This window comes from Scyliorhinus canicula, chromosome 5 (genome assembly GCF_902713615.1).
Source record: "Scyliorhinus canicula chromosome 5, sScyCan1.1, whole genome shotgun sequence".
Taxonomy (NCBI): domain Eukaryota; kingdom Metazoa; phylum Chordata; class Chondrichthyes; order Carcharhiniformes; family Scyliorhinidae; genus Scyliorhinus; species Scyliorhinus canicula.
The window spans coordinates 214,030,173-214,046,413 of NC_052150.1; the positions used below are offsets into that span (position 1 = coordinate 214,030,173).

The window sequence follows — 16,241 nt, forward strand, 5'->3', positions numbered from 1 at the left end:
TGACGAAAACGGGATCTCGCCGTGGCATGGCGAGAAACCAATTATCACCACTTAATCCCCAATTAACGAGAGCCGCCCCATATCCACCGGCCTCCCATCATTCAGTGGCCTCCCCAGCAAGTGGTCATGCTGGTGCCGATTAGTGCTCCTTTTGAAAAACGCGATCCTGGGGGAAGGGCTTCTGTGGGGAGCCGAGGAGGAGAGTATCCTTCTTTGCTCACAGACAAAGAGCTCGGGGGTGCTGGGATTGCTACCCCAGTGCTCGGTGGATGGGTGGGGGACCGTCTACAGGGGCGGGCCTCCATGAGGAGGCACAGAGGAGGGGGGGGGGGGCAACTGCTCGTGGAACCACCATGCCAACCCCTGAATCATGTGTATCCGCTCCTGTGGCAACCCTATCTTCCCAATAACCACCCATAACCCCTACCGGCTGAAGGCTATCGCTAATGGGGAATTGGCAATCGTGGTTAAGTGAGTACTTCACACACCCCAAGTCGATTCCTGTGGGTAGGTGGGCCATGCAGCATGTGGGAGTCATTGCCCAGCATACCAATGAAAGCTTGATGCTTGGACACTGTGCTTGAACACTGCGGAAGGCAACACCTCACATGCAACAGCCAAGATCCGAGCACCCAGGGAATGGGACACAGCTCCGGGGACATGTCCACGATTGGAGGGCGGGTGGGTGCCATGGGGAGATGCCTGGAGAGATGGGCCAAGGGTTCGTGGGTCGGCCCGCATTGCGTCAGAAGGTGACAGAGGCATCACACTGGTTCTGCACAAAGGTGTTTATATTGTATTTGGCAATTCCCCACCCTCATGATCGTTCTTCCCCCTCCCTAGCCCTCTCACCCTCTACCTACCCACTCCCCCCTACCCAACTACAGCCCTCAGTGATCCTCGATACGCTTTGCCCTCCTAGCTCTACCACTACATCTAGTTGTCCCCAGGATGCACATCTGGGGCCGGAGGGTCCCATCTCACTTCTCAGCGGCACATGCACAGTCTCCCTGTCCCTTGTGCTGGCTGTGAGATCCGTCCTCATCAGAGGGGTGGAATTCGGACGAACTGATGGCCACTGTCACCACTCCATGGGACGGGTCCGGGTTGACAGCTGGCGTGCCCTCCTCCCGGTCAGTGCCCATAGGGCCCTACAGTTCACCTTGGGACGGAGGTGCAGCTGGTTCAATCCCTGGCTGCTCTTGCATCATCTGGCTCTGACAGCCCTGGCGGCTCCCCATGGTCCGCACTATCGTGCCGAAGCCCCTCGGCAATGCTCCTCAGTGACTGGCACATGTTCTGCAGCCTCTTGGCAATGCCCACCTGTAACTGGGACAGGTTCCACAGCAGCGCCGCCATTCCCATCTGAGAGTGGGTCATGTCCCACAGAACCTCATCAAGGTCAGCCTGGTACTGGGTGACATCCACCAGCCAGGCGGACATTCTGTCGAAACCCTCAGCCATGGCTGTCACTGACTGCGGGATGCCTTGGACACCTTCACTAATGGTGCCAACGTTGTGCACCAGGCTCTCCACTGTAGTCGACACACTAGCAGTGTTGGCCTTGGTGCCACACATTGCCGGTGACATCTCCTGCGCCAGTAGTCTCTGGGACTCCTCCAATAGTCTGTGGATCTGCTGGAGTGTCGTCGATATCTCCCTCTGAATGTCCCAGTCGCTCTTTAACTCCAGGTAACCCTGTTCCAGATCTCAGCAGCAGGCTGGGACACAGCTGGGTTCTGGGATCCAGCAGCCCTCCAACTGCTGTCTCACCTGGGGGTTCCTGCCTCCATCTGATGTACATCAGCAGCTGTGTGATGCTCACCGGATTATGCCCCAAAAGCCTGACCACTAACATTTCCCACCAAGCTGTGTTTATCAGCCCTGGTAGAGGGTGGGATGACATCCTCGGAGCTCTCTGAGTTCATCTCCTGGGAGGCTGGAGAGGGTTCTGCCCTGGATGGGCTGGAGCCATCGGCTGGAGAACCTGCGGGACAATGGACATGTGATCAGTGGGAGGGATGGGTCAGTCAGTAAGGTAATAATATTGCATGTTTGACTGGTCCTTCGGGTGAGGCCCGGTGGTTCATCACCTCTGCGGCATCTGTCAGTCTCCACATTGGTGAACTCTCTGTCACCTCCAGGGCGCGCTCCTCAAAGGTGCTGAGGATTCTGATGTCTGGCATGCTTCTGTCTGTCTGGGCCTCTCCCGGCGATTGTGGGAGAGCTTTTCCTGAGGAGACATAGAGAGGCCATCATTAGACACACGCCTGGTTCACAGTGGTGGTTGGGGGAGTTGAAGGGGAAGGGGTGGAGGAAGGGTTGGGGCGGTTGAAGGGGAAGGGGTGGAGGAAGGGTTGGGGCGGTTGAAGGGGGAGGGTGGGGTAGATGCTCCCATGGGGAGGGAGAGGTTTCCGCGGAGGGGGTGAGTGACTACCTACTCACTCGTGCTGCCTGGTGTAGGTCATTGACTTTCTTCCTGTAGTGGAGGCCAATCCACCTGGTCACACTCCCCGAGCTCACTGCCGTCGCCATCTCGTCCTAGGCAGCACTGGCTGCTCTATGATTGACCCTCGGGCGAAAGGACATCCTCTTGGCCTCCACAGCGTCTAGCAGCCTCCGCAGGTCAGCGTCCGCGAATCTTGGGGCTGGTCTACTCGACACCATTGTTACAAGCTGGCTGGGGTAGGCTGAGCAAGTGCAGCTTAAATGCGGCTCAACCTTGTTAGCGGGAGGCTGGCGAGTTTGGTGCCCCCTCTAGCCCTTCTGGATGGACGTGCTCCCGCACATCCAGTGCCATTTTGTTGGCTGGGATGAGTGTGTCTGGGGAGTGTAATGTGAATAAATGGCTGCAGTTTTTCAGCCTCCCGAGTGTCAAGCACAGACTCAGCGAATCCAGCACCGTTTCCCATTGGAATCGCTTATGTTCCATGTGGTGCCGGTGCTTGCCTGTCCATGGTTGCTGAATTGCTCCAAGGGGAACCCAGTTTTGCCGTCGTGGAAGTCCACGAGTCCTGCCCTGGCGTCAACGCTTGGTCTCAGAAAATCCCACCGCTTTTCTCTCATGTATAAGCCTGAATTAATTATTAATATATTTACTAAAATGAATTATAGTTTTAGTTTGATTCCAGAGAGAACATCTTCTAATCATGCATTATTTCTTTTGATGTCCCCTTTTGTCACATAAAGCACCCCATGTTGTATCTGAGCTCCAGAACCAGGAGGTTCAAGAAGGCTACCCTGTCAGTTTTGATTGTATGATAGCTGGATACCCACCTCCAGCAGTTCGATGGTTTAAGGATGGAAAGCTGATTGAAGAGAATGATCATTACATGATCAACGAAGATCAAGATGGATGCCATCAACTTATTTTAACATCTGTGATTCTAAGTGATATGGGAGTGTATAGGTGTGTGGCAGAAAACTATATTGGCGTAGCTTCAACGAAGGCAGAGCTGAGAGTCGACAGTAAGTGTGATAGAGCTGCAACAGAAAATGAATTTGGGAAAATATAATGTTAACCAAATAATTGATTTGGAAGAATTCGATGACATAACTAATGTGGCAGGGGACTGGGAATCAATGCAGGAAGTCGGAAGGTAGTAAAACAGGGACAGAAACAAAAGGCAGTAAGGGGGAAAGTGTAAGGCAGAGAAGCCATAGTCAAAAATCAAAAAGGGCAACAGTACAAGGTACAGTGACTGAGGGGAGCTCAGTGAATAGGCCCAGAAATTCTAAATGGAATAAAACGGGAAGTAAAAACATAAATGGGAAGCGATGCAGCAGGTTGTTACATGAAGATATGGGTTCAACGACAAGGAAAATTAGGAGAAAAGTAAAGAGGAAATATAATTTAGGAGAGGTTACTGATCGAGCTGTTAAGATTCAAAACAGAGGTATAAAAGCCAACATAAGTGTACTTTACCTGAATGCGTGTAGTATTCGGAATAAGGTAAATAAGTTGATGGAGCAAATCATCGTGAATGACTATGATTTAGTGGCCATTACTGAAACATGGTTAAAGGATGGTCAAGACTGGAAGTTAAATATCCGAGGGTATCAAACTATCTGGAAGGACAGAGTGGATGGTAAGGGACGTGGTGTAGCTCTGTTATTTAAGGATGACATCCGGGCAATAGTAAGGGATGACATCGGTGCTATCGAGGATAAGGTTGAATCCATTTGGGTGGAAATCAGGAATAGTAAGCCGAAAAAGTCACTGATAGGAGTAGGCTATAGGCCACCAAATAGTAACATTATGGTGGGGCAGGCAATAAACAAAGAAATAACTGATGCATGTAGAAATGGTACAGCAGTTATCATGGGGGATTTTAATCTACATGTCGATTGGTTTAACCAGGTCGGTCAAGGCAGCCTTGAGGAGGAGTTTATAGAATGTATCCGTGATAGTTTCCTGGAACAGTATGTAATGGAACCTATGAGGGAACATGCGATCCTAGATCTGGTCCTGCATAATGAGACAGGATTGATTGATGATCTCATAGTTAGGGATCCTCTCGGAAGGAGCGATCACAATATGGTGGAATTTAAAATACAGATGGAGGGTGAGAAGGTAAAATCAAACACTGGTGTTTTGTGCTTAAACAAAGGAGATTACAATGGGATGAGAGAGAGCTAAGGTAGACTGGGAGCAAAGACTATGTGGTGAAACAGTTGAGGAACAATGGAGAACCTTCCAAGCGATTTTTCACAGTGCTCAGCAAAGGTTTATACCAACAAAAGGGAAGGACAATAGAAAGAGGTAAAATCGACCGTGGATATCTAAGGAAATAATGGGGAGTATCAAATTGAAGGAAAACGCATACAAAGTGGCAAAGATTAGTGGGAGACTAGAGGACTGGGAAATCTTTAGGTGGCAACAGAAAGCTACTAAAAAGCTATAAAGAAGAGTAAGATAGATTATGAGAGGAAACCTGCTCAGAATATAGAAACAGATAGTAAAAGTTTTGACAAATATATGAAACAAAAAAGAGTGGCTAAGGTAAATATTGGTTCTTTGTGAGAAGGGAGATTTAATAATGGGAGATGAGGAAATGGCTGAGGAACTGAGCAGGTTTTTTGGGTCGGTCTTCACAGTCGAAGACACAGATAACATGCCAGTGACTGATAGAAATGAGGCTATGACAGGTGAGGACCTTGAGATGATTGCTATCACTGAGGAGGTAGTGATGGGCAAGCTAATGGGGCGAAAGGTAGACAAGTCTCTTGGCCCTGATGAAATGCATCCCAGAGTGCTAAAAGAGATGGCTAGGGAAATTGCAAATGCACTAGTGATAATTTACCAAAATTCACTCGACTCTGTGGTGGTCCCGGCAGATTGGAAATTGGCAAACGTGACACCACTGTTTAAAAAAGGAGGTAGGCAGAGAGCGGGTAATTATAGGCCAGTGAGCTTAACTTCGGTAGTAGGGAAGATGCTGGAACCTATCATCAAGGAAGAAATAGCAAGGCATCTGGATGAAAATTGTCCCATTGGGCAGATGCAGCATGGGTTCATAAAGGGCAGGTCGTACCTAACTAATTTAGTGGAATTTTTTGAGGACATTACCAGTGCAGTAGATAACGGGGACCCAATGGATGTGGTATATCTGGATTTCCAGAAAGCCTTTGACAAGGTGCCACACAAAAGGTTGCTGCATAAGATAAAGATGCATGGCATTAAGGGTAAAGTAGTAGCATGGATAGAGGATTGGTTAATTAATAGAAAGCAAAGAGTGGGTGTTTCTCTGGTTGGCAATCAGTAGCTTGTGGTGTCCCTCAGGGATCAGTGTTGGGCCAACAATTGTTCACAATTTACATAGATGATTTGGAGTTTAGGACCAAGTTTGCAGACGACACTAAGATGAGTGGTAAAGCGAAAAGTGCAGAGGATACTGGAAGTCTGCAGAGGGATTTGGATAGGTTAAGTGAATGGGCTAGGGTCTGGCAGATGGAATACAATGTTGACAAATGTGAGGTTCTCCATTTTGGTAGGAATAACAGCAAAAGGGATTATTATCTAAATGATAAAATATTAAAACATGCTGCTGTGCAGAGAGACCTGGGTGTGCTAGTGCATGAGTCGCAAAAAGTTGGTTTACAGGTGCAACAGGTGATTAAGAAGGCAAATGGAATTTTGTCCTTCATTGCTAGAGGGATGGAGTTTAAGACTAGGGAGGTTATGTTGCAATTGTATGAAGGGTTAGTGAGGCCATACCTGGAGTATTGTGTTCAGTTTTGGTCTCCTTACCTGAGAAAGGACGTACTGGCGCTGGAGGGTGTGCAGAGGAGAATTACTCAATTAATCCCAGAGCTGAAGGGGTTGGATTACGAGGAGAGGTTGAATAGACTGGGAATGTACTCGTTGTAATTTAGAAGGATGAGGGGGGATCTTATAGAAACATATAAAATTATGAAGGGAATAGATAGGTTAGATGCGGGCAAGTTATTTCCGCTGGCGTGTGAAAGCAGAACTAGGGGGCTTTGCCTCAAAATAAGGGGAAGTAGATTTAGGACTGAGTTTAGGAGGAACTTCTTCACCCAAAGGGTTGTGAATCTATGGAATTCCTTGCCTAGTGAAGCAGTTGATGTTTAATGAAGCTCCTTCGTTAAATGTTTTTAGGATAGAGATAGATAGTTTTTTGAAGAATAAAGGGATTAAGGGTTATGGTTTTTGGGCCAGAAAGTGGAGCTGAGTCCACAAAAGATCAGCTATGATCTCATTGAATGGCGGAGCAGGCTCGAGGGGCCAGTTGGCCTATTCCTGCTCCTCGTTCTTATGTTCTTATGTTTTTATAAATGTTTATTGTTGAAATGGATCTGCAAATGAAAATAGTGAAAACCTTACATGCGCAGTTTTATTTTGGATAAGTAATTGTCTTTTATTCAAAGTACATTTACTTCTTTCTTACAGTTAGCAGTTCAGACTATGATACAGCAGAAGCCACTGAGACATCTTCCTATGTCAGTGCCCAAGCTTCTCTTACACGGTTGGTATTGAAGCACACAGCACATGAGTTATTTCACTACATGATATGACTGTTAAATCTTATGACCACAAAGATTACCATTGAATATGTTTTTGATTAAAATTGTGAACCTCAGTAGTTTGCAGAATCCTTTAGTCAGACAGTCTGAATTACTGAAGAAAACCTTTTTGAAATGAAATAAAAAATGAAATGAAATGAAAATCGCTTATTGTCACAAGTAGGCTTCAACTGAAGTTACTGTGAAAAGCACCTAGTCACCACATTCTGGCACCTGTTCGGGGAGGCTGGTACGGGAATTGAACCGTGCTGCTGGCCTGCCTTGGTCTGCTTTAAAAGCCAGCGATTTAGCCCTGTGCTATTTTTGCGAAGTTGCAGTATTTTCCTTCCCCAGAGGGAAACAAGTCTTGATACACATTTCAGTTCAAGATTCTTGAATAGGGATTGTAATAATTTATAATATTTTTAACAACAGAGAGCAGAACTTGGAAGGTGTGGAATCACAGGCTGAAGAAGAACAGTTACCTCAGATTATGGAGGAACTTCATGATGTCTTTGTTACTGCTGGGGCTCCAATACTAAAACTACAAATTAAAGTTAAAGGTATGGCTAATTGTCATTTTCGCAGTGAAAGTTCTGAAAAGTTCAGTAAATAATGGAATCACGTTACAAATTTCAGTTTAGTATTTTCTTCGAGTATAACATGTGGGGAAAGTAGTGACACAAGAAAATTTAGGTTTCTCTCTCATATGTGGCAAGACATTTAATCTGGTTTAAAATGTAAACCGGTTACTTTCTTTTCTGTAACTTTTCTCTTTTCTGTTGGCCATAGCAATTGCTCACGACTGTTGCCTTTTTCAGCATACTCTTCAGGTCGGTATTCAAATACCTGAAAATTGAATCAGGGTCCTACATTCTTTGTAGGACCCCAGTTTAGATCTTTAAATAAGGATTCCATTGATTTTGAAATGGCCACCCATTTCAAAGCCCATTTGAAGTTAAATTGAGTTTCAAGCTTGGTTTCAGTGGTTTATTTGTTTGAAGAAAAATTAATCTCTCCCAATAAACTGTTCCTTTTGAAATTTTTCACAATAGTCATTTTAAAAATTGTGCTACCCCCTCAGTAACATATCGCAGCCAGATCTGAAGCTTTGCAGGGCAATGCTGATAATTTAACAGATAGACGTTTTCACAAATAGAACATTGATCAGTAGAACTGGTACTGAAATAAAAACAGAAAATGTTGGATAAACTCAGCAGGTCTGGCAGCATCCAAGGAGAGAAACAGAGGTGAGGGGCGCAATCTAATAGTAAAGTTTCTAAGTGTCATTTGTGGGGGTTTGGTGGAAGTTTCTGTCAGCACGTTCCCCAACGCTATCTAACCACACTTAGGGCGCAGTCTAACCAAATTTGTTCTCAGTGTCGTGAGCGGGAATCGCCGGGAGTTTCCCGACAGCCGACCTGGTATCTGACGTTAATCGGTTCACTTAACGAGGCCCTGCAGGCTTCACGCCACAAATGATGGACCTGCCGGTTGATTCTCCGGGAGTGCGCTCGTCAGCCCCCCCGCTAATGAGGGGAGAAGCACTTAAACCAATCCCGCAGAGCAAATCCCACACAGCATGCAGCCATGCCACCTATTAGACCAGCTCCAAGATTCGGAGACGCAGGCCGGGCCACACTGTTGGACGCGATGGAGTTGAGCAGGGACACCTTGCTCCTTGAGGGGCTTGACGGGTCAGCCACAGGGCAGCCAGTGCTGCTTGGGAGGAAGTGGCAGCGGCCATCATCCAGGGGAGTGTTACAAGGAGGACCACAAGGAGGAGGTCACAAGAAAGAGTGTCACAGGGTGAACCTGCCTCCACTTCACCTGATGAAGAAGCAGTGCCCAAAACCTTGTGATTTCAAATAAACCTGTTGGACTTTAACCTGGTGTTGTGAGACTTCTAAAAAAGAGGACTGCCACACAATGCAGCAGAAACCTAAATGACCTCCACCGGGCTGCACGGGTGAGTTGGCATTAACCCCCAGTACCAGTCCCGCCTGTGTTTCCCCACCCCCGATGATCATGCACCTGGCACCACCCCGCCCAGCACTATGCTGTGTCCTACGCTACCCATGCCCAGCAGTGGTGCCCACCCACACCTGTTCTCCCTCCCACCCCGGTGTATGGGCTCACGATGCCCTCGCAGGAGAAGCTGTTCCATAATAAAGGGGAGAGAGTACAGACGAGCGGCAGGGTACCGGACATCAGAGTCCTCAACCCCTATGAAGAACGGGCCCTAGAGGTTGCTGGGTGGCTGAGGACAGATTAGTTACTAACGTTGAGATCGGGCTACACTGCAGAGGTGAGTAACCACCAGCCATCCCACACATGCGTTGTTCATGCCAGCATGTTGATCTTTACCCCCACTGACCACATGTCCATTCTCCCACTGGATCTCCATCCCATGGCGCCAGCCCATCTGGGGTGGTCCTCCCCATGCCTCCCAAAAGAACACCTCAGAGGAGAGCTCCGAGGATGCCATCATAATAGTCACGTCAAGGCAGTCATCTCCAGATTCCAGATTCTACCAGCGCAGACACACATCTCAGTGGGCGAAAGCAGTGGACAGGCTTCTGGGCACATTCTGGTGAGCACTACACAGTTGCAGATGATAATAATGCACATTAGGTGGAGGCAGGAACATCCAGGCGAGACAGCAGTCTGAGGTCTCCTGGATCCCAGAACCCAGCTAGGTCCCAGTCGGATGCTGAGCCTCTGAACAAGGTCTACCAGGAGCGGATGCAGTCGGTAAGATACGGACAAGAGATTCAGAGGGGGATGTCAGTGACACTCCAGTAGGTCCACAACCGATTTGAGGAGTCCCAAACGCTGAGGGTTCAGGAGATTGCACCGGCAATGTGTGACACCGAGGTCAATGCTCTAGGCAACGCAGTGGACTTGGAGCACGACGTTAGGACCATCAGTGGTAGTGTCCAAGGCATGGCTTTGTGGCGGACCTGGCTGAGTGCCTCAGCAGCATGTTCCAGTCGCTAGGAGATGTGTCCCTACACAGCTGGACCTTTCCGAGGCGCTGCATAGCATGTCCCAGTCTCAGGTGGGCTTTGCTGAGGCACTGCGGGGCATGTCCCGGACATTGGGGGACATGTCCTAGTTTAAGGTGGATCTTGCCGGTGCGCTGCGGAGCATGTCCCAGTCTCTGGTCGGCATTGCTGAGGCACTCCAGTCAGAGAGGACCATTTCCCAAATGATGGTGGACATTGGCGAGGCATTGCAGAGCGTGTTCACAGAGGCCGTCAACATCATGGTGCAGGCAGCACCGTGGCGCAGTGGGTTAGCACTGCGGCCTCACGGCGTCGAGGTCCCAGGCTCGATCCCGGCTCTGGGTCACTGTCCGTGTGGAGTTTGCACATTCTCCCCATGTTTGCATGGGTTTTGCCCCCACAACCCAAAATGGGCGAGCTAGGTTGATTGGCCACACTAAATTGCCCCTTAATTGGAAAAAATGAATTGGATACTCTAAATTAAAAAAAAACATCATGGTGCAGACATTGGGGAGCCGCTAGGGCTGTTAGAGTCAGATGACGCAGGGGCGTCCGGAGCTCAGTCCAGCTGTCCCTCCATCCCAAGATGACCTCCATGGGCACTGACCGGGAGGAGGGGGTGTTGGGAGCCAACCCGGAGCCTCCCTGCGGCGTGGCGACGGTGGCCAGCAGCACCCCCGGGCACCCTCCCCAACCCCCTTCTGACAATCACACGTCACAGAGTCAGCATCCAGAACATGGTTCTGCTGGCAAACATGTCCTTGGGCCCTCTGGCCTTGGGGTCCCTGGCGGACACCTGCCAGGAGCATCAAAGGCCACAGGCAGCTGGTTGCCTCCACCTCTGATGTGCATCCTCGGGAAACACTTAAAAGGAGGGCTACACACATAAAGGATCAACTAGAGATGGGCAATAAATGCTGGCCTAACCAGCAACGCCCACATCCCATCAAATAATTTTTTTAAATCACTGAGAGGGCACTGGTGGCAAGTCTGCAAGGGCATGGCACAGTGCCGCATCATCCTCTTGTTGAGGCAGAGCCTCCTGCAGCACATGCTGTCCGTCAGCTGCTCGATCGACCAGTGATGCCTATACACCTTAGACAGTCGTTGGCCTCCCCCTCAAGGTCCTTCCCTTGCCTGATGGATGGCCAGGTTCTCAGAGTGTGGGGTAGGGCCCTGCACATGGACCGCCGCCTCGTGACATTGTTGATGCTGCTGCTGCCACCTTCTCCGGTGTCAGGCCTCCTGGCCTGACACCAGGCAATGTCCCCAGGGTCCAAGATGATATCCATTCCGTGCAATATCTGTAAGGAATTGACCAGATGAGTGACAGTCAATCAGCGATGGCTTCCAGCCCAGTACCCACTTGTCCCTGATGGCTTAGCACTGTCATCCCTCAGGGTGCTGTCCAACACACCCTCACGCACCCCCGGCTGCAGCGGGCGCCCCCGGGCACCAGAATCCAGACCCTATCCCAGTCACCCCCGGTAACGTTACCTGCACCGGGCGCTGATTCCTTCCCCAATTCACACACCAACTATCCAGTGCTGAGGCCCAGCTCTTGGGTGTTTGGATGTTGCTTCCTGCCTCTGTGTTGCAGCCTCCGGTGTCCAGGCCTCATGGTCTGATTTGGATGCTAGGCAATAATTCTCACTTGCGACACACTGCAACACCAAACTTCCGAATGCAATAACAGAATGGAAGCGACTTGCTATTGATTTTGACACAGTGGGGTGGTGTGTGCAGCATACCTGTCCCTGGCACTGGTTTAGCACTAGTTTCCACAAACGTGGACCAAGCGTACTGGCACTTGGGGTTGTCTCCCAGGCGATCGGAGGTTCCCAGCTGGTCGGGCTGTCGGCAGATACCTTGCCACTCCATGACACTGCAAAACAGGTGCCAGAGTGCCGAGGTGGCATATCGCCCATGCTCGGGATGGGGCTGGTGTGACGAGCCCTTATGAGGTGGGGTGCAGGGGCTCGAGGACCCTCTAATTGGTAGATCAGGGCTTTGGGGTTCCGGAGGATATGGTGGGGAGGCCCAGAGATTGGGGTGCCATTTTAAAATGGCACCCCAACCTCTTCCTGCACTGGTGGGCTGAGCTCGTTAATGGGGGAAATGAGCTGAAGTGTGGCCTCGGCGGAGCTTTCCTCATCAAGGCCCAAGAATGAAGCTGGCCTTAATAATGGGGTCAATCTCGGCGCTGCAAGCGCCGGAAAGCACCCCTCTAATGCGCCCAAAATGGGACTCTGTTTCATTTCCATTAAATCACGTGCAATCCAATCTGTGCCAGCATTGATCCCACTGTTAAATTTCTGGAGACCAGTTTCTGGGCAGAAATCTATACTCAAACTGTTTTGGCTGCATTTGATTAAGGGAATATTGACCATCACACAGAGGATTTTCTACTCTTCTTCAAGAAATGGAATAGTGTCCATCTGAACCAATGGAATAGTGCAACATAGGTCTCAGTTTAATATATCACTTGAAACACCAAATCTGCAACAGCACTTAACTCCCTTAATACTGGAGTCACAATCTGAATTTTGTGCTGGAGTAAAGCCCAAAACAACAACCTTCCATCTCACAGATAATAATCTTTTTTATAATCCTTACTATTGTCACAAGCAGGCTTACATTAACACTGCAATGAAGTTACTGTGAAAATCCCCTGCCAAATGAGTCAAGCTGACACTGCGTTCATAAAGGGACACAAATGGATTCTTATATAAGTACGAGGTATAGTGGTTTATTTTTTAATTCATTGATGGGATGTGGGACCATTTCTGGGCCAGCATTTATTGCTTATCCCTAATTGTCCTTGAACTGAACAGAATGTCCTTCTGGGCCAGTTCAGCATGCATTTTAAGAGTCAACCATATTGCTGTGGGTCTGGAGTCACATGTAGGCCAGACCAGGTAAGATGGCAGATTTCCTTCCCTAAAGGACAGTAGTGAACCAGATGGGTTTTACAACAATCGACAAGGGTTTCATTCCAGATATTTATTGAATGCAAATTTCACCATCTTCCATGGTGGGATATCCTCAGGATTACTAATCCAGTGACAAGTCCATGTCTAAATAATTTTGTAAGAGAGAGATAAAATACGTTGCTGGTGTCCCAACTGGCACAATTTGGATGGCATGATCGGTTCTTTGTAGATCATGTTTTTATTAATCATTGTCAATAAGTTGCTATATCTTTTTGCTCTGTAGGTTATCCAATCCCTCGTGTTTATTGGTTTAAAAGTGGTAAACCTCTGCGTGCCACAGATGCAATTCTGATGACCGACAATAAAGGAGATCATTCACTAGAAATTCTCAATGTTTCCAAAGAAGCTGGTGGTGAATATGCAGCTTACATCAGCAATTCATCAGGCTCTGCCTATACATCTGCTATTGTACATGTTCAAAGTAAGCAGAAATGTTCTGATTCCATTTTCTCTTCACTAATAAATGTGGGAGTACTGTTTTGTACATGCCTCCAGCAGCATTGCTCTTATTGACAGTTAAAATTGTGGTGGAGTCTGAATGATATTATTGGATTCCAATATTTAATTATTAATGAGTGCCTACTTGCCTAGATGGACAATGCCAAAGTTATCAAAAACCCAGTGGTTAAAACGGTGACAGCCACAGGCATAGAGTGACAGAATGGTTACATCAAAGAAGGAACTCAGAACTCAGCTTGTCCCACTCCCCTCCCCTTGCCCCATAGTTCTGCAAAGTTTTCCCCATCAGATATTTATCCAGTTCCCTTCAGAAATCCATGATTGAATCTGCTTCCACCACACTCTCAAGGAAGCAAATCCTAAACACTCACTGTGTAAGAGAATTTTCCTCATGTCGTCTTTGGTTCTTTTACAGGTCACTTTAAATCGATGACCTTGTGTTCACAACCCTCTCCCACTGAAAACAGTTACCTTATGTAGTCTATCCTGACCCCTCATCATTTTGAACACCTTTATCAAATCTCCTCTCAACCTCTTAGGGCAACACTCTCAGATTCTGCAACCTATGTATTTTACCAAAGTCCTACATCCCTGGAACAATTCTTACATTTTTTCTTCTGCATGCCGTTAAATTCCTTCACCTGAGTTCTAAAGTGTGGGCCCATCAGGAGGTATGACTTCACACTTCTTTGCAATCAATTTTATGTTAGCTCAGTTCCTCCTAAGAAGGCTATATTAATATAGTCATAGAGGTCTACGCCACCGAAAAGGCCCTTCGACTCATCGAGTCTGAGCTGGTCAAAAGCAACCACCTAAATGATTCTAATCCTATTTTCCAGTTCAATGCCCATAGCTATCTATGTCTTGGCATCGCAAGTGTACATCTAAATACTTCTTAAATGTTATGAGGGTCTGTGCCTCCATCCCCCTTTCTGGCATATGTCCAGAGTCACCACCACCCCTGAGGGCAGCGCCTTGTTCAGCTGTGGCACATGACCAGCCCCACTTCACACCCCAGCCTGACCCAGCCCTGAGAGCCAATCCTTATCCTAAAGTTATAGATCTGACTTGCCAACATCCCTAACCTACAATGTTCCATCATATCAGAAGCTGTACACCTTGGAGGCCTGCTGCGGATATGGGTACAGCCCAGCACGAGATTTACACTGGCCGGGATTCTCTGTTTGGGAGACTAGTTTTCCCGCCGGAGGTGAATTGGAACTGATTTGCGGTCTGGCTGGGGAGCTTGGGGGTCTGATAGGGGAGGGGTGGGCAGGTTGTGCATTGTGGGAGAGAGAGTGGCCCTCAGGTGGACTTTGGGGGCAATTCATTTGGCCCTCAGCGAGGTCCCCCATGTCAAGGCTACGCTGGTAAATGCCAGTAGTGATCCCCGCCATGTGATTCCCGGCCCAGAGGACCAGAGAATCACGAGGGCCCGGAGTCTCTGGTGACGGGTACGCTACATGGATGCAAGTGGATCATTCGGACCCATTTGCATCCTCCCACTGACGAGGGTGCACGAACCCCGATCCCGCCACCAGTGCGGGGGGGAGGGGGACGCGGGCGGAGCATAGTGGTCGGTTTTGCATCCGGCGCGAACCGTGATTTCGGCCGGACACCCGGCTCTCCGCCCGATCACCATCCGCGTTGCTGGCATCATGGATGGAGAATCCAGCCGACAATCTCCCCTAGATTTCAAGGGCCAGTGAGAGCCCACTGGATTCCGCTGGAACCGCAATGCTTTCCAAGGCACTATCAGACCTTCATTGTTGAAATTCCATTAACCTGATCAGTCAGAAAAAATATCGTTTTTTTTTACTTACTATAAAGCTATCAAATGACAAATTTATCAGCTAGCACTGTTGCAAAGAGGACTATAATTCAGAGGAGAATCATTTAATTGTACAAACTTGCATTGTATTTCAGGTTCCGGAGAAGAGATTGAGAAGGGTATGCCAGAAGAAAAACCAGGTAAAGCAAAAACAGCCTCAAAAATTAGTAATTATAACAGCGTAATCGGGCCCAGCGCCGGTTCGGCGATTCTCTGGGACCTGAAAATCGGCACATGGCAGGGAGCCCATTGACAAAGGCCAGCCCAGCAATACTTTGCTCCCGACCGGCCGAGTTCCCGATGGTGTGGAACTAACCACTTATTGCCGGTTGAGATGTTGCCGTGGTCCGCAGCCGCCCTGGGCAGGGGCGGGGGGATCGGGCACTGCGGGTGCCTTAAAGGCGGCCGGGGGGTTAGATCCATGCGGTTTGATGCTCGGGCGCGCAGCTTATCGGGTCTCCTTTCTGTGTGTGGCTCTGCGGTCCGAGTCTGCCATGGAGCTCGGCGCGGCTGGTGGAGGCCACTGGCGTGCACATGCGCAGTCTCCAAACCAGAACTGCGGGAACCCGTATCCGCATCTAAAGCTGTGAGATTTACTCTGGGTCCCTGCTAGCCCACTGCAGGGCATTGAATTAGCTCAGCTTGTTTCTCGGAATTTCTGGAGTAAAACTCCACCGTTTTTACGCCGGCGTGGGGACATAGTTTCAATTTGGGAGAATCCAGCCCATTCTTTCTGAATCTACCCTGTCCAATCCCGTTAGAATTTTCCAAGTTTCTATGAGATCCCCTCTCACTCTTCGAAACTCCAATTTGAAACTTTGTCATTTTTATATGTTGAAGAAGATCAAATATATTTATTAACTTTATTAACAATGCATTTTGGCTACCTTTTTGTGGTCAAGTTACCACATTACTAAAGGAGGA

The 16,241-nt window shown here is 48.6% G+C and overlaps 1 protein-coding gene across 3 annotated transcripts in view; it reads left to right on the forward strand.

Moving 5' to 3' along the window:
- obscnb (obscurin, cytoskeletal calmodulin and titin-interacting RhoGEF b) overlaps positions 1 to 16,241 on the forward strand; it is an 896,193-nt gene that overhangs the window by 592,636 nt on the left and 287,316 nt on the right. For all 3 annotated transcript variants that reach the window (XM_038798455.1, XM_038798456.1, XM_038798458.1), the window contains 5 exons: positions 3,190 to 3,468; positions 6,914 to 6,989; positions 7,462 to 7,589; positions 13,251 to 13,448; positions 15,413 to 15,457. In XM_038798455.1, the coding sequence (XP_038654383.1) occupies positions 3,190 to 3,468; positions 6,914 to 6,989; positions 7,462 to 7,589; positions 13,251 to 13,448; positions 15,413 to 15,457 (726 nt within the window). The remainder of the gene's footprint in view (positions 1 to 3,189; positions 3,469 to 6,913; positions 6,990 to 7,461; positions 7,590 to 13,250; positions 13,449 to 15,412; positions 15,458 to 16,241) is intronic.